This window comes from Musa acuminata, chromosome BXJ3-1 (assembly GCF_036884655.1).
Source record: "Musa acuminata AAA Group cultivar baxijiao chromosome BXJ3-1, Cavendish_Baxijiao_AAA, whole genome shotgun sequence".
NCBI lineage: Eukaryota > Viridiplantae > Streptophyta > Magnoliopsida > Zingiberales > Musaceae > Musa > Musa acuminata.
Window position 1 is genome coordinate 12,235,989 of NC_088349.1, and position 26,823 is coordinate 12,262,811.

The window sequence follows — 26,823 nt, forward strand, 5'->3', positions numbered from 1 at the left end:
TCATTGTATGTGACATATGTGAGCTTGACATTTTCATCTGGGGCACCTCGAACAATCTACGAGTTTAAATCATATTAAATTGACAAAGACATCGATGATATTTTCTCTCATCAGATATATTTCATATATAAAATATAAAAATGGTAATAGAAATATGGAGCACGCGTCTAGTAATAATATAATTGTGGAAGAAGATGATATGATAATTAATTGGGTTATTAAAGATACTGTTAGAGTGATGATGTACGTATTTAACATGATATAAATTTTATAATATTTTTATACGAGTAACATTTTTAAGAACAACTGCTTTTTAAAACATATACAAATTCCATATATCTCAAGCATAGTATGTACTGTGGTTTTTCTTTCTTTTTTTGTTTTAACAATTAATTACACTCGTATATAACATAATCAATGTAAAACACGAGACTTAACCACTCGATTAAGTTGCTACTTTATAATGCAAGTTATTAATGTTCGACTTGTTTAGGGGGGTAAAATTATGTATAGTAATCATGCATCGATTGCATATTGGCAAAAATATATAATACGGTTAATATAATCATTTATATGTTTTCAGCGTCTTTTATGATCAATTTTCTAAATCACATCTCACGTAGAACCAACGTCAATATTAAATGTAAAATATATGTTTAAATTGCATGATGCAAAGAGGCAAATGTGGCCTCATTGCTTCAACACTAATCAGGGACTTTAGATGCCATGAATCTTCATGTGCTTGTCTATGATTACCATCAACCTTTCGATGTTGGATAAAGTAATAGTTGTTATTACTGTATCTTTCGATGTGCTTATTATATTGTTGTTGCATAAGAATATACCAAACATATGTGACATACAGTTTGGATAAAATTGTAAACATGATGCTCTATGTCTTTTGGTTTATTTATGTTTTGTATAGAATATAGAGGGACGGTCAAAGGCTTAACGATTTTATTTTAATTTGATTTGATAACTGTTTTAGATTTATAAATAAAGATTATCATGTGGACACTTACGAGAGATGTTTGGTCGGATCATTTTGAACAATTTATTGTGTAACTATTTAGACGTAAAGTCTATTTATAATTTACATTGTTATGAAGTAATTTTTGAAATGATTACATGTGGATCCCGCGTGAGGTATTTTATCTAACTCATTTTTTTTTTATAGGTTATAAGAAATTATAAGAGGTTTCAATGAGGTTGACTTTTACGGAGCAACATGCAAGGATGTCGCATGACTTAGATAAAACCAACTAAATCCGTGACAATATATTTAAAATATATCTAAAATATCAAGGTTAATACCTTTTTATCACAGAATAATTGATAATTAAAAAATAGAATAATATTTTTTAAAAATATTTTTATTATATTAAATGGGATACATGACATTTACACATAAACTTAAACATGAGATATATCACTTATATAATAAATATATTGATCAAATCGTAAAACGAATAATATTAGAATTATAAGAGTCTATCCGATAATTCAATTATGTAACTATTTCGAACGAGCAAAGTATTTTTATTTTTAATTATTTAGTAGTGTTTTGATCATTGTATCGATCGAACTCAACTTTTTAAAATTATAAAAATAACTCTTGTTAAGTACTGAAAATTATTGAAAAAATTTGTGGTAATTAGCAATGTATGAATCGTTGCCGAACCACCAAACATCCTGATCAGACCGGATCGATCGGTCGAACCGGAAACGGCTCAGTCTGTGGTCCGGTTTCATGGAAAGACCTACGAAGCCAAACCGGGAGGTTTTGCCGTATAATCAAAAGACATTATTATTCTAATTCTAAAAATAATTTAAACGATATTTGAAGGGTATTTATGTAACTTCGAAATCATATATAGAGAAGTTAAGAAAAGCCAATTATCCAGGCGATCTCTTTGTTGCCCACCGCCGCCATCGCCCCCGTCGCGCTACGGCCGCTGCTCTCCGTGCGTCAAGTAGGGGAAGAGGAGAGGAGGGAGGTGAGTAGGAAAGGAGAAGGAGCAGAGGAGAAAGGGAAGACGGAAGACGAAGAAGAAGGAGAAAGAGAAGTAGAAGAGGAAGGGGAGAATAGTACAGGAGAGGAAGAAGAAAAGTAGAACGAGTAATAAAATTAGAAAGAGAGAGAGAGGAGAAACAAATAGACAAAAAAAAGTACATTTCTTTTCTACCGAATTCCGAGTCGTCGTCTAAAATCCGTCCTTTAATAACCCTTTTTCGCTCTCATGCGCACCTCCTTGTAGGGTTTCTTTCTCTCTCTGTGTCTCTCTCTCTATAACCCTTCCGTTCTTTTTTGGATTCGAATCTTGCGTGTCTCGCTCGTTCAATTCGATTCCGGAGAGCGTCGAGAAGATGGACGCAGGTGCCGGGTCGAAAGATGGCAAAAGCGAAGAGGATCGTGAGGAATCGGGGAGGGCAGATGCCGGCCGGTCCCGGGATGCCAATGCGACGAGTCAGGTGAGGATTGCGGAGTTTGATTACTCGGTCGAGAACTTCTTCGCGGCGATGGATGCAATTGGTGATCTCTGTAGAACGTCCGGCGGGGAGAGCGTTGACACGAGTGAGATCCAGCGGTTCTCCTCGACGATCACCTTCTTGAAGTGAGCCCACTCTGGATTATAGAGCTTTTGTCTTTGTTCTTTTGCACCTTGTAGATGGTCGGTTTCTTTGGTCCTCGTCGATCTAGAATAGTACGAAAGGCTTGATTTGTGTTACCCAAGTATTGCTGTTGTATGATTTTTCATTAACATCATTGTTTTGATGGATAACAGATGGAGTTTTTCATGATGTTATTATTTGCTCTTTTGAATAACTAACAACTTCGGTCTTGTTTGAATTGACGTAAACCTTTGTCGTTATGATCTGTATCCAATTGTATAAATTTGACAATTTTATTTTCTTCAGTATTATATTCAAATTGATTTTTGGAGAATCGATATCATTGTATTAGTTTGTGGCAGAGAGTGGAAGTTCTTCTGCTATGAGCCAAAAGTCATCAACTTTACATGTGAAGAAGTTAAAGATGCAGCAGAAGATATAAGCCTACCTCAATTTTCGTCTGCTGCTGTTCCCAAGGTTTGTGAAACCAGCCTTATTTTTCTATTCTTTTTCCAAATGGTTTTGTTGCAGATGTAGCTTTTTGACCTCAGACAATTCATTTTGACTCATTGCTTGATATGCTGTGCAGATTTCTCAATTACCAGATGAAAGAAAACAATCTGAGAGGTATCCTTTATGCCCTTTTTCTTTTGTTATTTGATGATCATATGGCATCTTCATGTATATCTATGTTGGCATCTGATTATTTATTTATTTACTGAGCATTTTATCTGTATATTTGTAAGTCTATTAATTTAATTTGAGTGTAATTAATGTTGTAATTTGGACCAATAGGGTGTGGAAAAGTTCTTCTATAATCACAGAAAGTTATGATGCTACTTCATTTTCCCTGCAGTTTTTTGCATTTTACCACGAGATTCCTTTAATCTATGTGGGTTACTTCTGAATTTTTCTAGTCTAGTTTTCTATTAGATTTGTTCAGCTGACCTGACAAACATTCTTGTCAAATTTTATTTTCAATATTATATTACAGCAATGATTATTAATATGAGAATATCTCCCTGATTCACTTTGTTTCACAGTTTATTATTTATTTATATGATTTTCTTAATTTAGTAGTCATTTTCGTTTTAGTAAAGAATTAGACTCTCTGTTCTGCTCCTTTTGGTTTCCCACATGCTGTATCCACCTTTTTGAATTTCATTGTATTCATAAACTTGCTGGTATTCATGCATGTTCAACCATAGAATGAACTTCTGTGAGTAATTATATACCCTAATGTTTGAGCTAGTAGGGTTCTCTTCTATGTCATAAGTACGGAAGTTTAGTAGAGTACGACTAGGACATTAAATGTACGTGTTGGAAGGTGTGGGAGTTCAGAGTGTACTTGGCATCTGGTTGGTGCTTTGAGAACTTAGGTTGAAGTTCATTTTTCTGCCCCTCACTGGATGAAGCATTTTTTAATTCTGAGTTAAATTGATAGCAAAATTTTCCTTTATGACACATGAAACATAAAAATGGTTAGTCATCTCAGAGCTCTTGAACCCCTAGAGTGGCACAAGGGTGGGTGAAGTTTTGGGATTATACCTGAGTGGTGGTGTGTCATTTTCAGTGAGCCCTCTGGCTCGTTTATTGCAAGTGCTTGGTTTTTATTGTGCCTGCACTTACCTTTGAGGCTTTGTCATTTTCCTTCATGCTTGCAAAAGTCCATTGCGAGGCGATGATGGTTGTTTGCCCGTGCCTTAGTAGGCTGATTCCTTTAGCAGGTTGAGCTTGGCTTGCTGCATGACTTAGGCAAAATCAACTAGTAGATTGAATTGATTGATTTAAAATTCTCACATAACTTAATTAAAAATTATAAACTTTGTTATTTTAGTCCTTATTTTAAACTTTTATTGAATACATTGGAAGCCTTTTTCTTAATTTACAAATACATATCTATTCATGTTTTCTCTGAAAAATTGGTTGTTCTCACCGCTAATGGGCTTGTTAGAGACCTTTAAAATTTGCATGTCCATTCGTGTTTTGCTCATATAGGTAATAGTTGGAACTCTTAGATCTGACCAATGATGTGTTTTCTGCATCTTGGTTGCTAGAAGGACCAGGAAATGCTGCATAAAGGTATATGAAAAACTGCATCATGGTAAAATACAACAACTATGACAACAACAAAGGCGTAATGTTCCAATTATTTGGGGTTGACTACATGAATCTTTTGCCCCATTGAGTCCCGTAAAAAGTCATATTTTTAGTTAAATTTAGAGTATAATTAAATCTTAACTGAGGGAAAAAATGAATGCTAGATAATATTCACTTTGACCAAGAGATTGTTGCAATTGACCACAACAAATTGTAACTTGATATTCAAATTGTTCAAGTTCTATTGCATTTTGAAACTGATATAACTTGGTCAGTGGTTGATCTATCCAATGCTTGAACCAGTAAAGATAAGTCCAATCGAGACTGAAACATGCTTTTCCTTGGATCACTTCTATATTGAACTGTGGTGGTTGTTCTTTTCTGCAGCTAATTTGACCAATTCCTAAACAGTTTAGCCTTTTTATGTTAGTTTTACATGTTGATTTTTTGTAGGTTGTACCATATTTTTGTTGCTTTGTCATCAACTTGTTAAATTGCTTCTTTTGATAAGAAAAATGGTTGACAATGAGAAACCAATCGAGTGTCCTTGATAGATCTAATTTCCATGGTATTGTGCAATGCCAGTTTTCGTGTTAATTTCTGGTGTTTTAATAAATTGATGCATTATCTATAAACCTTCAATTGGTTCGTATCAGGATACCGACATTAGCTAGTTAACATGAATTCCATTTTCAACTTTATTATTTTCTAATGTGTTCTTTTTATTAGCCTATTATATTATATGATAAAACACTTGATATAACTTTGCAGCAATGATTTCATTTTGCATGCTGGCGGGCTTGTTTGGGCACTTGACTGGTGTCCCGGCAGTCATGAAAAAAGAGACTCCAAAATAAAATGTGAGGTACCTTTTATGCTCACTTTTCCTTTTTGTTATCACTTGCAATATGTTATTCTTAGTACCTTATACAATTAATCTAATGAGTTACTCCATCTTTCTGATTCTACATTCTTGACAATCATTTAAATGAAAACATCATGTAGGATTTAGTATTAAATGACACAAGTACTGATAGGCAACATTTTGTGTATCATGCTTTCATTTTGTTGCCTCACATTGGAGTGAAGATCCGTTTCTGAAGGAAGTTGGAAGAAAGAACAGTTGCCACTAAAAGTTCTAATATCGCATGAATTTCTTGCACATATTGTATGACCTTATTTTTTTCTCTCCATGACATTGATGCAGTTAACACTATTTAGAATTTAACTTGATTTGTAAATGTGTTCCTGAAAGGTTTACTAATTTGCTGATTTTTTGGGTAACATAACATAGGAGCTAGTGCACGAACTGTTGAAGAGTGGAAATCTCAGGTTCACTTGTCAGTATGTCCCTGTTTGTTTGCATAATTTTCATATCACTTCAGCAAATTTTCTGAACTCATCCCCTTTGGTTTTGTCTTGTGCTTCACATGCAAATGGACTGTTGACTGTTTTTCTAGTTGTTTAATAGGTTGGTATTTTGGTATAGGAATCCTTTTTTTCCAATTTTCCTTTCCTCTGTTTTGTATGGTTAGAAATAGTTGAGAAGCACTGAACAAAGAAGGTAATTAGCCACAGTGGTAGGAAAATAGGATCTTAATTTTTGTACATTTGATACCTGAGATCTCATTATTTTATGTTTCAGGCAATCAAATAGTATATGCCAGGTCTTTAATGAGCTGGAGAAGTATAACATAACATAGAAAGTAAAATTACTAGGGAAAGTGTGCGAAATAGATCACTGATCTAGCACGTTGAAATTTGTGCTGGTAGCTTTGAACATTACTTGGCTGTCACCTCAATAAGCTGGAAATGTCCAGAATTTCTTTTGAACAGACTCATAAAGTATGAAACAGTTTCTACTAAGGATTGAAATATTGTATCATACCGGAGTTTCGACGTTCGCTCGGTACGGTACGATACTGTATACCGAGCGATATACTCCTCGGTATATATATATATATATATATATATATATATATATATATATATATATATATATATATATATATATATATATATATATATGTGTGTGTGTGTGTGTGTGTGTGTGTGTGTGTATATATCTATATATGTATATATATAATTCGGTGATGTCGCCTCGTTTATATATATATATATATATATATATATCTATAAATTAATAAATATATATTTATATATAAAAGATTATATATATTTATATATATATTTATATATATATATTTTTTTTATAAAAGGCGACGTTGCATCGCCTTAGTGACGTCGCATTTTCCTTCTCCCACGCGGGGCGACGTCGCCTCGTTTATATATATATATATATAAGGTGACATCACCGAAAAAGGCGACGTGATGTCGCTTTTTATAAATAAATAAATATATATATATATATATATATATATATATATATATATATATATATATATATATATATATATATATCATTCCGTTTGGTAACGGGCGGTCTGTGTACCGGTCAGCTGACGGACCGGTACGTATCGCTTATACCAGGCGGTATTATTTGAAATTGCATACCTTGGTTTGTACTGGTACGTCCAAAAATCTGTACATGTACACTCACATGCTCTAGTATATTAATTTACCACTGATTCTGGTACTAATTTTCTAAACAAGATGACTAGAATAATTGAGGTTAATTGCATGGTCACAATAAAAGGTAAATACTAGTGAACCTGCTCAAATCTGAAAGCACTTGGTAATATTTGGTAATGATATGGCTCTGGAAAAGAAGCATGAAGTATCCTATTGTTCAGTGACTTAGACGGTTGTCTAAGAGACAAGCAACTTAGAAGACTAGGACTGAGTCATAGGGTTATGTCTCTTATTTGCTGCGGGTCTGTTTGTTTCTTTATTAGTTCCTTTGTGCGTAACTACTATAAGTGACAAGTTTTGAGTTGAATTTGCCAAATTTTGCAACCTTGTGCTGCTGTGCCTTATGACATTATGCCATGTTATCACAGACTTAGCTGGAATTACCTAAATCGTGAGGCACCCTTGCGGCAAAGTCACGGACTTAACTGGAGTTGCCCAAGTCATGAAGCACCCTTGTGCCAACTCCTCGGACTTAGCTGGGATTGCTTAAGTAATGAGGTGCCTTTGCGACATATGCGTCTGCAAAGGATTAGCTTAGTCGCAACATCGTACAGGTCCCGAAGGACCTGAAAAACAGAAAGTTGATTAGTTTGAGCGACAAACAAGTCTCGACGTCTCGCGAAGAGGGAAGCTTTACAAACAATTCAGCGAGCATCTTGAGTGCAAGATAGAAAAGAGAGGAAGGAGAAAACAAGGACTTTAGAAGGTTGAACGAACAGTTGCAAGTTCGCAAACAACTGCTCATTGGGTGTTGGGCACGAAGGCAAGTTCCTGTTAAGTTAACGTGCGAACTTGTGAAGATTGTTCAACGCCCGAAACTACCCCGAAGCCCCATCCCCCCTGGTGCCACCCGGGGGGTTCCAAGGTGTTGAGATGGCTGAAGTTTTGCGTGAGGCTGCGCTCTGCAGAAAACAGGCCATGACACGCGAAAATGAAGCCATTTTGGGACAGTTTGGCCGGACGCAGCGAGCGGTCGCACTGTAGCGCTGCGAAGTGTCGTTGCTTACATTTTTCAAGCCAAAACACACAAAACCAATGCAAAACATGCTGCAATGTATCTGTACAAGCTTGCAAAAGCGACGAACGGTTCGTTGAACGAAGTTGTTACGGGTGCGCGACGACCGTTTATGACATTCTCCCTTACGTAAACTGTCGATGCCCTCGTCGACGCATGCTAGAGGGCTTTGATGGCTGCTTCTTCATGTCGTAGGGCATCTTCAGGCTCCCAACTGGCTTCAGACTAGGGAAGCTTTCGCCACTTCACCAAGTACTCGATCTGCTCAGCTCCGTTGGGTAGCTTCGTCTTGCAATCCGCTAAAATGGTTTCAACTCGCTTCTCGAAGGAGGCTCTGGTGGGAGGTAGCCGGGTTGGAACACTTCGAGAAGCATCTTGTGGATCTGAGCTGTAGGCTTTCAAGTTGTTGGCGTGAAAAACATTATGAATTTTGAGCCACGCCGACAGTTACAACTTGTAGGAGACATTGCCCACTCTACTGATAATTGGGAAGGGACCTTCATACTTGCACACCAATCCTTTACGCACTTTGTGCCTAAAGAACTGAAGTGATGTTGGTTAGAGTTTCACCAACACCAACACCAAGTCACCGACTTTGAACTCCTACGGTCACCTTCCCAAGTCTGCTCACTTCTTCATCTTTTTGGCCGCCTTCTCCTAATAAGCCCGCGCAATATCTACATTGCGGTGCCATTCTTTTGCAAAGTGATATGTTGACGGACTACTCCCTGTATAACCGATAGCCAAGGTGAGGTGTGAGGAGTCGACGGTTGTTGTCCTGTAATGATCTCGAAGGGGCTCTGTTGGACGCTGAACTCCGCTGCAAGTTATAGGAGTGTTGAGCTATGTCCAACAGCTTCACCCAATCTCGTTGGTTGGCACTCATGTAGTGCTGAAGATATTGCTCGAGGAGCGAGTTTATCCTTTCAGTTTAGTCATTCGTCTGGGGGTGGAGGCTTGTGGAGAAGTATAACTTAGACCCAAACAACTTGAATAGTTCGGTCCATAATCGTCCCAAGAACCGAGCGTCTCGACACTACCCCAAAGCCCCATCCCCCCTGGTGCCACCCGGGGGTTCCAGGGTACTGAGATGGCTGACGTTTTGTGTGAGGCTGCGGTCTGTAGAAAACAAGCCGTGGCACGCGAAAACTGAGCCATTTTAGGGCAGTTTGGCCCGACATAGCGAGAGATCGCACTGCAACGCTGCGAACTGTCGTTGCTTACATTTTTCAGGCAAAAACACACAAAACCAAGGCAAAACATGCCGCCATGTACAGTGATTGAAAAAGGCGCTCGGGTGAGACGAGGCGAGGCCCGAGCGCCTAGCTAATCTCTCAGGCGGCGCGCTTCAAACAAGCACCGCCTGGGTGCTCGCCCGAGCCCAGGCGCTGGGCGTTTCGGGCGAGCGCTTGGGTAAACCAAGGCGACCGAACCAGGATTTTAGGTCTGGTTCGGTCCTGGTTCGGTTGTTAGTTGGTTCAATCGAACCAATTAAACCGATATAACCCTTACCCAACCCTAACCCTAACCCTTACCCAACCCTAACCCGCTGCCGCTGCCGCTCCCGATCCCGATCCCGATCTCGCTGCTCGCAAACGTTGCCGTTGTCGCTGCTTGTCGCTGTCGCTGCTCGCAAACGCTGCCTCTGTCGCCGCTCGCGCCTCCCGCTGCTCGTCGCTCCTGCTCCCGCTGCTCGCCGCTGTCGCTGCTCGCGCCTCCCGCGAGCCCTCTCGTTGCTCGCGCCTCCCGCTGCTCGCCGCTGCCGCCGCTCGCCGCTGCTTCCTCGTTTCTCCATCAGCAGGCTTATACTGTTAATATTAAGTTTATTTGAATTTTGAAATGATTAATTTTCAATACTGTTAATAGATTAATAATATATTATTTTGATTTTAATGTTGATTATGATTATGATGAATAACTTTGATGTAAAATTTTATTGTTTTGAATTTTGAAACTTTTTGTTAATGTGACATTGTGATTTTGTATATTAGATTTTCTTAATTTAATAGTATATTTTTATTTAAAATTTTAAATAATTATATTTATTAATTATATTATATATTTTTATATTTTAGCGCCTCGGGCGTTTTTGGACCTTGGCGCCTTTTGGCGCCTAGCGCTTTTTAAATCACTGGCCATGTATATGTACAAGCATGCAAAAGCGACAAACTGTAACGGACAAACTTCTAAACAAGATGTTGGATGTAATGCTTATGTCTGTCCGTTGTCTTTTGGCATGTTCATGCCTTGTACAGCAGGTAGAGGGGCGGCCGAAGGCTAAATAGTCCCATGTTAGTTGGGTTGGTGGCCTCTTTAGGCTTGTAAATAAAGGTTGTGTCATGTGGACACGTGCGAGAGCTTTTCGGTCTGTAATGGACCATTTTACCCTTTGTTGTGCAACTATTCAGAGCTTAAAGTCTGTTTGTAATTTGCATTGTCTATGAAGTGTTTTTCGGACATGTTTGCTTGTGGATCCCGATTGAGGCGTTCTCTTTAACCCGTTCTCTCTTTTGTTGGTCCTAAGGGACAATGGGAGGCTTCGGGGAGGCTGACCTTTGCGGACGGACGCGCGAGGGTGCCGCACGCCTTAGGCAAAACCAGCTAAGGTCGTGACATTATGGTATCAGAGCGGGACAAGCACTCATAGAAACACTTGACATGCAAACGTGGGGGACCTAGCGGGGCTGCGTTGAGGGCAGTCAGCAACGCGCGACCGTTTGAGGGAAAACGGGCATGGAGATGTAGGGAAAAGAGTCGGTCAGAGGAGCGGGCATCTAACATTGGCATTCAGGGGAATGGCCAACCCTTCGCGCAAGAGGCACCACGAGAACAGGTAAGCTTGGAAGAATTCGGAGCGCACAAAGGTTGGGATGGCTGAGTTTGAGCTACGGCTCAACGTTGACAACTATACTTGATGGTGCTCTAGGCAAGCGAGGCGCTTGGCAAGAATGAGACCATCCAAGGTGGAATTAGTTGCTCAACGACCAAAAGAGTTATGCAAAGCTCACAGAGGTGAGGGGAATTGCTAACTCGAAGAATTTGGTACTCATGTATGGGCTTGTATGCGGACGATGGAATGTTCGTGGCCATCCCAAGGTGACCGAGACTCGGCGCCATGGAGCATTGAAACTTTCTCTTCGGCATGCGAAGGATACGTCCGGAGGAGGCTGAAGTGTGCAACGAGTTCAGCATGTTGCTAGACCTTGAGGGGTGCAGCGGTGGTTGTATTGACGTGGAGGCGCAATCTAGCAAGTGTGTCTGCAGGAGGCAGAACAATGCACAGTTTGTTCAGCAGATCGGAGTAGTCCAAGGGGATGGTGGTCTCCGAAACGAAGAGAGATATTGCTCCAACGGGATAGTTATCCAGGAGGGATAAGTCTCGGCACTCCAGAGGGAGAATCATGTGAGACGGACTTCACATGTTGAGGAGGAGTACCTCACGAACAACAACTCCACGAAGCTCAATGGACCGAGCAAGCAGCGAGGAGTTGCCGCATGATCTCGCTCGAGAGAATGCATTGGTGGATGCATTGCGAGATCAAGTGGGGGAGCGACCTGAAGCAACTTAAATGAAAGCACACTTAGAGTCGATATGGAGATCGGACTCAAGGGAGGGCTGACCCGTGGAATGGTGGGCGCGAGGGCCACCATCGACTCAATGCAAAAACGAGGAGCGGAGCAACTTGGGTGTAACTTGGTGAAGTACCCAAGCCGCATGAAGGGAGCCAGCATAGAAGTTGGAACATGGAGCAGAGGCACAGTGCTTTTCTTAGACAGAGGTCAAGGACATGAACTCTTGCAGAGGCAAGAGTAGGATCATGTTGTTCCATGGGTCCTTCATTCTGACGGAGCGGACTCATCTTGCATGGTGCCAAAGACGAAGGGAGCTTCGGGGCACATGCACCTTATCTCGGAGAAGCATTTGATGGAGAAACTAAGGTGACTCAATTTGCGGAGGCAAAGTTGGGTTCAGAAGGCCTTAGCACGGGGCGAGAGGACGCAGAGGCGGATACTCTTGAAGAATATGCCACAGTGTTGCCATTTGAGTTGCTATGAAGGAAGCAGTGCGCAGCGGAGATTGTGCTGGTAGGGGCAGAGGCCCAGGATCCAGACAATGGTGCACAGATTACAGTGAAGTCGGTGGACTTCGAGGGCTACTAGGCGACGGACTGTCCTAGAGCGGTGCTTCATCTAGGTGTGACCCAAGAGTGGGTGGATGAAGGTCGATTGCCAAAGGAACGAACAAAATCGAAGGTGGAGGAGACCCTGCGATGTATTGGCAGAGGCCACACATGGAGGGTTCACAATTCGAGTTTATTCCACAAAGATCAGAATGCAATGGAGATGTCACCAGGAGGCGACATGGTGCAGCGGATCGTGGTGGAACAGTTCGTGGCAATGCGACACACACGACATTGTCCCGTGAGGGATGAGATCATATGGAGGTATGATCGGGAGCTACTGGGAGCTCCGCTTTGGTGAACAACACGACGGCAGGAAGGGCTATGGATTCAAGGAGTGAAGGCCATGGTACCGCAGAGGCGGGTCTTCCGGGCGTGCACCGAATTTTGCATCGGATGAAAACCTTGGTCATCAGCATATGGGGGCTGGGTTCCACCAAGGGAAAAGTTCGAATGCAAGTACCAGTGAGTTCCATGGGAGGGACTTGATCATACAGAGGTATGATCGAAGCAGCTGGAGAGTTGGACTGCTCCAGAGCTCATATTCGCTTAAGGGAGCCCGACAAGTCAGAGGACAAGGTCGAGTAAGCGAACGTTGCTACCAAGGAAGCTAAGGAGAACAGAATCGGTGCAAACTCTACAACGTGATGGCAGAGGCCATGGATGAGAGTTGCAGTCTGTCTTTCCATCGACCAAACGGACTGCTTGGAGAACACAGTGGTGTTGAAGCAGGAGGTCGAAAGGGGCGAGGAAGCGACGACGAGTCCAGAGGGACTTAGCTACCCAAAATCAAGCATCAGTTAGAATGGAGGTGGACTCAGAGGAGTGCCACGGAGACATCTCTACTGATTGTGAAGGAAAGGGATACAGAGGCGAGGCGACGGATAGTAGGGCCTTGGGCATGGCAGCGCCATGGTACCGCAGAGGCGGGACTTCCGTGCAAGTCATTGATCCCTTGCTCTCACGGAGGGAGAGCGCTTGGTCGTGAAAGGGGCCGAGGAGGTGGAGCATGCAGAGGCAATCTCCAAGTACCGAGACAAGGCTGAAGGGCAGAGGCCAAGAAACTTCGTAAGACCGGTGTCAACAGGTTTCTCATCAAGATAGCCGTAAGTGAAGGACTTCGGGTCATGCAAGAGTGCACGACCAAGGAACGAAGCAGGCAGTACGCGGTGCTGTACCTTTGCTACTCAATGGAGTAGGCGGCAGGGTTGATGGAGAAGACGGTATAATCCCAGAGGCGACCTCATCTATCAGAGAATTACTCCAAGTTGGGGTGAAAACTTCCTGCATTCCAGAAGTTCAATGGCATTGAGAAGGTGAATCACAGTAACTAACTCAACGCAAGGAGTGCAAACACTTCAAGTGCTTCAGAAGTGTGAGCAAAGAGCAGGCGAAGGCCAGTAACCAGCTCGATGCATGAAGTACAACCTCGAGGAGGCGGGCGAAGTCAAGTAACTTTTGCCTTCTCAACTCTTAAGAGAATGGGCGAAACCGAGTACCCCAATTCTCTTATCTATCCAGCAGAGGAGCACTGCACAAGTTCAAAGACCCTTCGAAGATAATGGAAGACAATAGTTGTCAAATCCTCACCAACGGTGATCAGTGCTACTGAGAGTAGATTGTCCGCCTCATTTCCCAACGAAATGCCAATCGAAAGCGGAAGTGATGCGAACCTACTTGGATGTGACAACTAAGTAAAAGAAGAGTCAATGAGCAGATTTTGTGGAGGAAGGACCCAAAACTTCAGAAGTTTGCGAGGCGATGCTCGTTAAAGCTCCAACTAGCATCCACCCAGTTCAAGCAGCATGTGGAAATTTTGAGAGACTGGCGCACTAAGGATGGTCTTTTCCTTCATTTGGTGGATCCGCAGGAATCAACGAGGATCAATACAACTCAGCCAACCCCACACCAGAGTCAGAGTCATTGGCGAGTTGAAGCAGCATGGCGGATCAAAGGTTCGACTACTCAGAAACAGCAGCGGAGAGCAGCTGGGAGCCAGGAGGCGCATTGCAGCTGGAGCGGAAGATTGAAGACTCAGCAAAGGCGAAGAGTTGCAGTGTTCACAAAGGCTTCGACGAGGACGTCGAAGGGATAAGTGGGGGAGAATGTAACGGACAAACTTCTAAACAAGATGTTGGATGTAATGCTTATGTCTGTCCGTTGTCTTTTGGCATGTTCATGCCTTGTACAGCAGGTAGAGGGGCGGCCGAAGGCTAAATAGTCCCATATTAGTTGGGTTGGTGGCCTCTTTAGGCTTGTAAATAAAGGTTGTGTCATGTGGACACGTGCGAGAGCTTTTCGGTCTGTAATGGACCATTTTACCTTTTGTTGTGCAACTATTCAGAGCTTGTAAAGTCTGTTTGTAATTTGCATTGTCTATGAAGTGTTTTTCGGACATGTTTGCTTGTGGATCCCGATTGAGGCGTTCTCTTTAACCCGTTCTCTCTTTTGTTGGTCCTAAGGGACAATGGGAGGCTTCGGGGAGGCTGACCTTTGCGGACGGACGCGCGAGGGTGCCGCACGCCTTAGGCAAAACCAGCTAAGGTCGTGACAAAACGGTTCATTGAACGAAGTTGTTGTGGGTGTGCGACGACCGTTCGTGACAATGTGGTATAGAGGAAGTCATATAGATTAACTATTCCAAAAACGAAAGCTTTTTACAGTTGTGTGCATAGTTGACAGATATAGTAGCAGAACATGCTGTCATGTATCTGTACAAGCATGCAAAAGCGACAAACGGTTCGTTGAACAAAGTTGTTGCGGGTGCGCGACGACCGTTTGTGACAATGTGGTGTAGAGGAAGTCATATAGATTAACTATTCCAAAAACGAAAACTTTTTACAGTTGTGTGCATAGTTGACAGATAGTAGCACAAATCAAACTGCTGTACATGTTTGACTGTCATAAACCCTTTATCATTTATGGTTACTCATTTTGCTCAATTTATTTCTCTATAACTGTTCTAATGATCCATGTTCATTTATCTTTTTCTTCATTTATTGTCTTTGATTTCTATCCAAATAGTTTTTTGGTAAAAAGGCATGGTTTCCTTGTTTATCACCATCTGGACATAAAAGAGAACATACATTAGAATTAGTTACAAGCTTAAAATTACGGCAGTTGTTGTCATCATCTTAAAACTTTTCTTGGCCTCTCCAAATTATGGTGGGTAGATTGCATGTCTGACATTGTTAGCTGTGCAGGTATTTCTATAAGATATTATGTCTAAAAATGTGTGATTTGTTTCTGATCCTTTTTTACTTATTTGTTAAGCAGTATCTTGCGGTTTCTGCTCATCCTCCGAGTTCTGCGTATCACAAGATAGGTGTCCCTGTGATTGGAAGGGGTATGATTCAAATTTGGTGCCTCTTAAATTTGGATGAGGAAATTGAGATCCCCATAGCAAGTTCCCGAGGCAGGGGAAGACCTAGAAAGGAAAATATCATACAAAAACATGATTTAGATGGCATAAATGTTTCAGCCACACGCAGGCCTAGGGGGAGACCTCGAAAGAAACCAGAAATTGAAAAATCAACCACTCCAAGACCTCGAGGGAGACCAAGGAAAAGACCAGCTTCTTCAAGCGATGAAGAGTTTAGTCCAACAAGGCCTCAAGGAAGATCTGAGAAGTTGATGCAGAGTGCAGTTGATCTTAATGGTCTGAATGATGTATCTCTACAAAATCTTACAAGGTCTCCAGTAAAGAGTACAAGGACATGTTCAAATGATGATAGAATATCATCTCTTAGAAAGTCCAGAGGGAGACCTAGAAAACATTCTATTCCAGGCATTATTAATGTGAATGAGAAAGAGGCAGCACCTCCTCTTGGTAATAATGAGATCAAGAACACGGTTAACTTTGTTGTTCCGTCATGTGTTGATTCGGGTAAGAATTCAGTGGACTTGCCAGTTCTATCAGCTGAGTGTAAGGAGGATCTGATTCAACCAAAACGTAGAGGAAGACCTAGGAAGAAACCGATTTTGAGTTTGAACAATTCTGTTTCATCAGCCAATGAATCAGGAAATGATGCCACTACATTGCCCAATCCAAGTGAACATGGGACAAATGGGGACACATTGCATCTATTTGCTGAGAATGAAATTCTGAAGACACGGGACAATGTTCCATCTTTATCTGAGTCACAAAACAATTCACTGTCTTTGCCTGTTTTACCTGCTTTAAATTGTAAAGAAGAACCAATTCAACCAAAGCGTAGAGGAAGACCTAGAAAGAAACAAGTTCAAAGTTTGAATAATTTTATTTCATCATCTCTTGATGTATTGGGAAATGATACCAATGTATTGCCTAATTCAGGCAGACTTGGGATTTCAGATGGTAAGGAGAAATTACTATGCAGTAACAATGAAAATTTGAAGACAGGCGACAATGTTCTGTCTTTGTCTGTTGAGTCACAAAACAATTTAGCAGATGTTAAGTGCAAAGAAGAATTGATTCAACCAAGAAGTAGAGGAAGACCAAGAAAGGAAGTTCTGAATTTGCCTTTGTCTGTTCGTGTATCAAATGCCTTACCAAGGAAGGATACAAATGATAAGGATGAAAACATCGGTAAAGGTCAGACAAGGGTGGAATCTGTTCCATCTGATGTCACAGTGAGAAGAGAAGAAAAAGGAAATAACAAAGAAGATCACAATTGTGAGAGCACCATTTTGTCTGAGTTAAGCAGAGATTGTAAGTTATCAGCTGAATGTGTGCCAACTCATGACCATCATTATGAAGATTCGGTGCTCTTTAATCATGAAACTGTTGATAAAAGGTCACCTGAAGTCGAATCTGTTCATCCTTTGATACCACATATCCTTGCTTTGCCCAGAGTTGTATTTTGCTTAGCACACAATGGAAAAGTTGCATGGGATGTGAAATGGAAGCCACCAACTACGAATGCAGCTTGCAAACATCGCATGGGATATCTTGCTGTATTGCTGGGAAATGGTTCTTTGGAAGTGTATGTGAATATCTTATCCTAGTCATTTTTATCTCACATTTTGGTTGTATAATCTAATGTGTACATATTTTTCAAATATTTTTTTGGCAAATGCAGGTGGGAAGTTCCACTTCCTGGCCTGGTCAAAGCCTTATATACTTCTAGTCGTGATGAAGTTAGCGATCCTCGTTTTCTCAAGTTGACACCTGTGTTCAGATGCTCAAAGTTGAAATATGGGGACAGGCTAAGGTAGTTGGATATCCAAGAAATTATATATCTGTTGAATTCAATTCTGTGCTAGCTTTTAAAATTTTATGTTTGTGAATTTTAATTTTCTCAATGACACTGTATTTCCAAAATAAATGTTCCTTTCACTTTTTGAGAGATTGATTTGATATCTACAATCTAGTTAACTCTTTTTTTATCTGAGAAAACCAATATAGTCAAGGGCGCTAGGTGCTAAAAGGCACAAAGGTGTCAAAATGTCCAAGGCATTAGGCGTTCGTCCGAGCAAAGTAAGACACTAACAAATATTAAGATTTAAAAAATATATAATTAAGGAGAAATATGAGTGCTAAAATAAAATTAAGGAATTACATGAGTTTTGTGTCACTTTATATTTCAAATATCACCATCGAAACATTGGTTCGATGGTGATATTTATCTGAAGTACCAAAGTACTATATTGTGCAAAGTACCAAAGCACTATATTGTGCAAATCTAGTAATAAAAATGACAAAACAAAAGAAGATAAATGCCAAAAATCTAACAATTTCCCTCAAGAAAGTCAAAGAGGAAGAAAAACGCCAAAAGTTCGGAAGGAGAGGAGGAAGAAGCAAACAGAAGAAGAAGAGAAAGAAACGTTCGGAAGGAGAGGATGAAGAAGCAAACAGAAGGAGAAGAGAGAAAGCAAAGAGGGATGTAGCTATTAGGGAAGAGGAAGAGTAGGGCTATCGGGGTTGGAGTAGGAGTTGAATGATGGGGAGGGTGGCTGTCGGTGTGAGCGGGAGGCTGCGATGAAGGGGGGAAGAGGAAGGTGGGAGGGGAAGGGAGGGGGAGGATGGTGTTGGGGAAAGGGGGAAGCTGTGAAGAAGGGGGAAAGAGGGATGGTTTTTTGGGGGGTTGGGGGGGGGGTGGGGGTGGTGGTGCGGGGGGTGAGGGGTGAGGGCTGCGATGAGGTCAGGGAAACGTTGCAGGGGGAAGAGGGGGGAGGGAGGGGGAAGGGGAAGAGGGAGGAGAGATCGGAGAAAGGGGGCTGCGATGAACTCAGGGGACTCGGGAGAGGGAGGAGGGAGGAGGAGGGAGGGGGAGGATAGTATCGGGAAAGGGGGCAGCTGCGACGAAAGGGGGAAGATGGAAGGGAAGAGGGAGGAGGGATCGGGGAAGGGAGGACTGTGATGAGGCTGGGGGGCTGCAATGAACGGGCGGAAGAGGGAGGAGAAGGGAGTGTGCGAAGGAGGGAGACGAGGAAGAGAGAGATAGGGGGGGGGGGGGGGGTTGATGACACTGCCAGTGTTTTCTCTGTTCTCTGATGGAGAGGAAGATGCCATTGTCGCTGGTGCCACCATTTGCAGATGGAGAAGAAAATTGTTGTCAATCACTGAGTAAACATTGTAGTCGCTGGGCCGTCACTATATCTAGGGCACTGGCAGACGCATGGGGTGGGTGGGGGTTGGGTTGGGGTTTGGTTAGGGTGATCATCTGGTTCAATCGAACCAGAGATCCAAATTACTCCAAATTGACTCAACTAAGGCTCAACTTAGCTCGAGTTAAATCAGGCGGGCACTTGGCCCTCCCATTGCCTGGTTGAAGTCGCTTGCCTAGCCCACCTATCAAGTGCTCGGGCCTCACCTTGCCTGGGCACCTAGGTGAGCTCTTGGGCACTCGGTGACTTAACTGGATAGAACAGTCTACTTTAACTTTTTGAATCATTTAAAATACCTTTAAATTTCCTAATGTTGCCTTCTATTTTGTTTTACAGCATTCCTTTGACAGTTGAGTGGTCACCGTCAATGCCTCATGATCTAATTCTAGCTGGATGCCATGATGGGACGGTAAAACAGTAGCAGATACCTCATGCATTTTCCCATTTCCTTACACTTCCATTCTTGTGACATTAGACCTTTCTAGTTTCTACAATAAATATGTCTATGCTTATCTGGTAGATTGGGATTTAATGAATATCTTATACTTCCAGGTTGCCTTATGGAAGTTCTCTACTCAATGTTCATCACAAGGTACTGGATGATTATGTATTTCAAGCTACTTTAAGGATTTGTTAAAACAGACTTGGACAACTTTGGAAGATACAAATTGTGTAGACTTCTATTCTCTTAATACTGTAACTCATTTTTTCTAGAACTAATAACTAGCTATAAAACTTAAAAATGAATTGTTTGAGCATTTGCATTCCCTTGATTATGAAAAAATTTTGGTGATTAGATTTCCTATTTATCCACTGTAGCTGACAAGAAAAATAGTCCCTAAGATACATTATCTTGGAAATTTTAGGATGAACATGAAGAATGTTCCCCTGTCAAGAAAACAGAAAAAAAGGGAAGGTTGATAATTCCTATGTTATCTTTTGGTAAAATAAGCTTCAAAAAGATTAAAACATGATGATTGTCTAGAAGAAACTAGAATGCTTAAATGCCACTCTCATTTTGCATCTGTATTGACAGATACCAGGCCCTTGCTTTGTTTCACTGCTGATTCTGCTCCTTTAAGAGCTCTTGCCTGGGCTCCAGATGCAAGGTACTTAATATTTTTGCAAGTTCTTTTTAGAGTTTAAATCTTCTGAAAGCACAACCTTGACCTCTTAAAGTTTATGAGTGTTGATTGCTTATGGGTCTTTCACAATAGAGTGTGTACTTGTAATAAAATTATGATTTTAGAAGTTTTCAAGTGTTAGGTCAGGTGGCAAGTTGGTAGCTGCATTTATTAGAAGGTATTGCAAAAATGGATATTCTTTATGAGAACATTTTAGATTTGCAGAGTCGTCCTAGAGAAAATATCTACTTTTGTAGAAAAAAATGAACACGGAAGTAGACATGTCACTAATACAATTGACTCAATCATTGAGGTCAAATACTTGTTTGCAATTGCTCATTGATTTGTTACATCATCAAACTCTCTTGCTGCCTCTTATTTGCTGGCTAATGTCTAAATTAAGATGATGCATAGGCTATGAAGTAAACATTTTGCTGCTATGAATGGACAAATCTTGGTGGATGTTAGAACGATTACTTCATCTCAAACATAGGGCTCTCGTTCTTGGTGGCTTGTCTAGTAAATATATTGGTCAACATTTCAAATTTGTTAGAGCTTTTCTAATTTTTTCAGCGTTCTTTCAGTTCAAATCACGATGAACTTAAGAATCAGACAAGTTTAACCGAGTCTTACAGTTCAACCAACCGAGACCAATATCGAGGCATCTGATATAACTATAGATGGTTAGTTCAATATTTTAAATGAATAAGGTAATGAGTCTGTTTTCTATTCCTAAAGTATTTGGACTCCCTCAGTGTCTACATTTCATGATGACAGGGGAAGTGAATTACGGATTAGTATTCGTTGCACCAGATTTTAGTGTTCAAGCTGTGCCCTTTTAGTCATGGAGCTAGATTTGTCCATAGAGATTACAATCTGGAACTACCTATTGGTATTGTAATCAAGAATGTGATTTAAGAAGCTTTTATTTTTTATTTTTGGCCAGACTGATTCTTGGGTGGACTGCCTTGGACCTAGATGTTCTTGATACTCATATTTTAGACAATTGGCAAGAAAATATTTTGATTGCACCTATGTTTACTCAATGGATTTAAGGGTTATGGAAATAAAAGTAATGGCGATTATCTACATTTACTATGGACTAAATCATCATAAAGAATTTATGAAGGAATAGAAACATTGTTTCAATTGTTTAACTAGCATATAGTGTACAGGTAGTAATAATAGGACTTCACCAAATCCTAGAAAAATAAGAAGAATATTTGGGACGTGTTTGGTGATGTCAAATTGTGTAATGATGTTTCTACTGAGGTAGCCATTGACTTTGTGCAGTTGCACATACTAGCTGACTGGATCACTGTATGCACAATAATTTAACATTCTTCTTCTTTTAATTCTCAACTGATGGAAGTCACTAATGCAGTCTACTTTTATGCAGCGAAGTGGAGAGCAGCAATGTATTTGTGACTGCTGGGCATGATGGTTTAAAATTTTGGGATCTACGGTATGTATGTGTTCTGATTTTTACGTAGGACTCAGTAAAGAGAAGAAATGGTTTCTTCTGTGTCCATTCCATGGTTAGTGACACAGGTTCTAATGCTTACTGAAAGCAAACTTTTGTTCTTTCATAAGCCCTGTGAATGTTTGCTGCTGAGTAATCTTCAATAAAATTGTTTCTTCTTTCACTTAAGACAATGCATATTGTTCAATATGTATGACAATTTCTTTTCTTTGCTGAATAACCAGTAGAATGTCTGGTTGTGAGCACAACAAATGTTTTATCTTAATATATCTTTTGGACATTACTAAAACTGAAAATTGATACTTTTGATATTTTGGCTACTTTTGATTCTAAATTAGTTTGATTAGGCTTGTTTAACAAAAAACATACTCAAAAAGTTTGAAGATCAAATAGTCGAATAACTTTATTAGCATATAATTAGACAAATTGAACTTTGAGGACAAAAGTTGTCCTATTTAATTTTACTGCCACCAATAAATTAATATTTTTATTTATATATTATGGTTCATGGAGTAAATCTTAACATCTTTGTTTGGCTGATTTTCAAGTTGTCTGGTGAGTCAGATCTGATTAAACATCTTTTTCTTTTCATATTAAACTTCTAGTGTCAACAAAAATGTTGAATGCTTTATCTTTACAGTATAGGAATGTTGGAATTATGAACCAAGTTTGTAGTGAAAAAGCGTAGTAAGCTGATTATGGTTAGCAATCTAGTGATTTAATTCCTTCTCTGAATGTTGTCATATAGTTGCATGAAAGATCGAGACATGCTAATTACTATGTAAGCTAATTACTAGATTGCTGTTGTATGGTCTATTTTACTTTTTGGTAATTGAATGTAACAGGTCCATTTTCCATTCTGATTATCATTTTACAAACCATAATATATTATGGATTTGCTGCATTAAATCATTTTGGACTTTGGATATTTTAATACCTGTTTTTTATAATTAAAAAGTAAATATTTCTTTGGTAAATTGAGACCTTAGGAACTCTTTACTTTTGTGGTTAAAATTAATATGTAAATTGTGACGAATGCCAGCGGAATATGATATGGAAGATGTTAGATGCTTCATTGGTTCCTTGTGCCCAAAAATGTAATCTTTATCTCAGGCTTGTATTAAGTTGCAAAATTCTCAATTATTGTCAAAATATTTTAATATATATTCACACACAAATGCATATTACATATATGTGTGCGTGTGAGAAATTTTGATTACTAATGAATATTAATTATCTGGCCACAATCCTGTAATTGAAATTAATAATTATGTTAATGTTTTTTATGTCTATTTTTTACAAGATAATAGGATCTCTAGCTGAAATTTATTTATTCTTTCACTGTTTGTCAGATACAAGTAAGCACTTTTCTCTCCTGCAGTGATCCATACCGTCCTCTATGGGAAATTAATTCTATACAAAGAACTGTACTGAGTGTTGATTGGCTGAAAGATCCTAGGTGATGTAAAGTCTCCATTTTATGGCAGATATTAATTTCACTGAATTTGAATGCTTTATGTCCATTTTGTAGATGATATTAATGTCTGTGATTTCTCTCTTCATTCCTTTTTGCTTATTATTTCAATTCCCTGTTGTTAGTGGTAAATATTTTTTCAAGTAACTGAACATAAACTATCATAAACTTGCAAGACCTGTGGCAATTTCACGCATCTTGTGAATGCTGCTAATTTAGATTGCTGATTAAGAAACTATATTTGTGCAACCATGCAAGTGTCCGTTTACCTTGATTGTGAACACCTGAAAATAACACATATATTCATGTTGGTCTTTGGGGAGAGTGGGTTAACCTATGCTAATAGTCATCTTTATGTGTCCCTCAAATCATCTGAGAAAGCCAATGCATCAGCTTTTCTTCAAAGTAAAAGTATGCACCTAGTTTCATTTTTTATTTTGGTTCTCTGATTAAAAGCTATGATAACTAAATAATTTTTGCCAACAACGGAATGTACAAGTGATATGATGTTTATTGTCCCAAACTTGAGGTATGTTGTAGCCTAATACTATGTATTAGTTTTTGCATTATATATATTAGATGCTTTACAGTTCGGAAAGCTAAAGTAAATTTTAGGAAAACGATATAGATCTGGGTTGCGTTTCTAGTAGTCTAAAATGTTACTTTAGTGCACATATAGAAGTCATTAGATGATTTGAAGTTTTGAAAGCTAATGTAATTTTCAGGAAAATGAGATGTGTAAGTAGGTTTTTTAGTAATTTAAAATGTCAGTATAATATAATAAATGCATTAAAGTTTTAGAAGCTAATGTAATTTCTAGGAAAATAACAGGTCTGGGTTGTGGTCTAGTAATTTAAAATCTGTGTTGTGCATGCACCATAGATATCTATTTCTGCATCTAAAGGCATATAAGGTTCTAAAAAGTTGTCAGTCACCCTGATACTTACTGCATGTATCTAGATAAATTGGTGCATGAACAGTTCTTAAAATACACATAAATGGAAAATCATTAAATATAAGATAATGATATATACTAATATTAAGTTTATTATGACAATAACATACATTAGTATGGGTTGATACATACACATTTGAGTTTGTTTTAAAGAGCTAAGATGAAGTTATATAATACTATGCTTTTATATGTTATTATAACCATCGAAGGAAGGAGAATCAGACATGTTGATGCCTCTTGTTTCCTAGGCGCTTACTGTGTAGCCAAATTACATTACGAGGACTTCATTGGCCTTTAGATGGTATGCCCAAAGACTGTGCTTAACCATGACCACACCAAGTCATAACTATCTACTACTGAAAAATGCATATAGTGGGGGCACATGAAACACATGATACAATGAACAAACAATTCATTAGATAAATGCGACTATTGTCAACATGTCATTCTTATGTTCATGTCTGTTTCTGCAGATGTATAGTCATAACACTTGATGATGGCACAGTGAGATTCCTCAGCTTGTACCATGCTGCATATGATGTCCCTGTTACAGGGACACCATTTGTTAGATCAAAGTATCAGGGACTGCATAGCTTCTCGTGCACATCCTTTGCAATTTGGAGCATTCATGTCTCACAAACTACTGGTATCACATCCATTTAATTTTGTTTTATCAAGGTCTGGCAAATGCTTGCAGCATTTTATTTGGGCACAGCTAATTGATTTGTTGAATGTTTGGATGATTCACATGAATCCCATATAAAATACCTTTAGGTTAATGCTTCACTTTGTCAAGATTGGTAGATGATGTTTGCCTGCATTTGTGTCTTGTGAAGACTGAGAATCTAGTCCATTTATGAACAGAACATTTTTGAAATGGCATTCTATTCATGTCAACTTTATTAAGTATTGATGGGAAGAATTTATGAAGTTTCAATATGGACACTGTTGATTTCTCAGTGGCATACTTTCCATGCATAGTTTCTTATTGGCTTGTCCCAGATTGTGACTTGATCTTATCTCACTTATAATTTTTGAATTTCATAAATTGTTATAAATCAGTGCTCGTTGTCAAATTATGCAGAAGGCTTCTTTTTATTTGGTAGATATCAGAGTTTATATATACACAGTATCATCTTCCCTGAGGTGTACCAAAGTCGAATCATCTACCTATTTACTTTAATTATCTTGTTGGTTCATTACAGATTGTTGTTGTTATATCTATCTTCCAGACTGGTTATCAAAGAAGGGACATACATGCACACTTATCTGGAATGTTGTTATCATATGTATGACCAATTAGTCTCTGTAAAACCTTGTGATTCTATGTTGTTAGTATCTTATAAGTCTCTAGTAAACCTCTCCTCCAAAAGCTTCCATGGTTTCTTACTTGAATTCTGTGTTGATGGTGACTTGTGTTGCTTATTTGTTTTAGGTTTCGCTGCTTATGGTTGTGCCGATGGCTCCACAGTTCGCTTCCAGGTGACTTTCTTTTTGTAGGAACATAAGTCGCAGCCTTGATTTACTTCCAACTATCTTTGCTGTATACAATGAAAAATATGCAAAGTAATTGCATTGTTGCATGTTATTTTCATTAGCTTACAACTAGATTTGTGGACAAAGACCCAAGACGAGGACGCACACCACATTTTCTTTGTGGTTCACTTTCATCAGAAGGTGGGACTTTTAAGATCTACACGCCATTGCCAAATACGCCACTAGCACATGTTCCTTTCATACAGAAGAAGCCTTCTAATGAGTGCCGGAATGCAAATAGAACCATACAATCAAACTTCTTGGATACAGAGCAGACAAAAGGAGAAGATTCTCCATTTCCAGGTGAATAAAAAGAAAATAAAGATGACCCTTCTTGCCGCATAGTGTTTACTATTTATATTTACCCCTTTTTTTTTCCTTCCACTACCAGCATCATCTTCTGGAGGTGATCGGGCCATGCTGTCTGGAGCTGGTGGTTCTCAGGTTCCTTCGAAGACGACAGCAAAATCGAGAAATGGCACAAAGAGACATGATCCCAGCCAAATGACTGACCAATCATTTGGGATCAGCAAAGAGGGGCAAAAGATATCAGAAAAATGCAAAACTCAAGATGATAAAGAAGAATATGAAGTATTTCCTCCGAAAGTTTTGGCAATTCATAGAGTGAGGTGGAACATGAACAAAGGGAGCGAAAGATGGTTGTGTTATGGAGGAGCTGCTGGAATCATCAGATGCCAGCAGATGTTTTGATGGGAGCTCACCGATGAGAACTAGTAGGTCAGCTACTTTCTCATTCTAAAGTCTAACCATGGCGGTAAGCAGTGCAAATGCAAATTTCGTGCGTCCTGTTTTGAAGGTCTGTTTATGGTGTTAAAAGGCCATGCAAAATTAACCTGCTTCTAATACAGTTTTTTCCTTTTTTTTTTCTTTGCTTTAGCTGTAGCATATGGTCTTTATATTATTAGATGCTTCTTGAACAAGTATTCACTAGTCATGTAGTCTGTATATTGAATATCCAAGTGTCTCGGCCCGAATGAGTTGGCCAGGTTTCTGATCATGTAGACTGAATTCCTGAGAAATCTTCTAATCACAGTTTAATGGATGAGAATTGTGAGGACATCAAGAACGAAAAGTATGTACTATACTGCCCAGCACAATCTGGTATCAGTGAAACAAAATCTAATGTTTGGAAAATTTCTTT

The 26,823-nt window shown here is 39.6% G+C and overlaps 1 protein-coding gene across 2 annotated transcripts; it reads left to right on the plus strand.

The window, feature by feature from the left end:
• Window positions 1-1,915: 1,915 nt before the first annotated feature.
• Window positions 1,916-26,739, plus strand: LOC135629436 (uncharacterized). 2 transcript variants are annotated; one of them, XM_065136780.1, is made up of 15 exons: window positions 1,916-2,615; window positions 2,976-3,090; window positions 3,203-3,240; window positions 5,485-5,578; window positions 15,778-17,465; window positions 17,562-17,693; window positions 19,426-19,498; window positions 19,642-19,681; window positions 20,126-20,198; window positions 21,613-21,678; window positions 23,078-23,155; window positions 24,599-24,771; window positions 25,561-25,607; window positions 25,724-25,964; window positions 26,053-26,739. In XM_065136780.1, the coding sequence occupies exons 1-15, from the start codon at window positions 2,368-2,370 to the stop codon at window positions 26,370-26,372; spliced, it is 3,426 nt and encodes a 1,141-aa protein (XP_064992852.1). In that variant the 5' UTR covers window positions 1,916-2,367; the 3' UTR covers window positions 26,373-26,739. The 2 variants fall into 2 exon arrangements, with proteins under 2 accessions (XP_064992852.1, XP_064992853.1); XM_065136781.1 differs by lacking the exon at window positions 1,916-2,615 and having other exon boundaries at window positions 3,077-3,090; window positions 5,485-5,573.
• The last annotated feature ends 84 nt before the right edge of the window (window positions 26,740-26,823 follow it).

Excerpts from the sequence above, each read along its gene's own strand:
- LOC135629436 (XM_065136780.1), top strand. The coding sequence starts at position 2,368 with ATGGACGCAGGTGCCGGGTCGAAAGATGGCAAAAGCGAAGAGGATCGT. Across the intron at positions 3,091-3,202 it reads CGTCTGCTGCTGTTCCCAAG|ATTTCTCAATTACCAGATGA; the intron begins GTTTGTGAAACC and ends TATGCTGTGCAG. Across the intron at positions 20,199-21,612 it reads GCCTGGGCTCCAGATGCAAG|CGAAGTGGAGAGCAGCAATG; the intron begins GTACTTAATATT and ends ACTTTTATGCAG.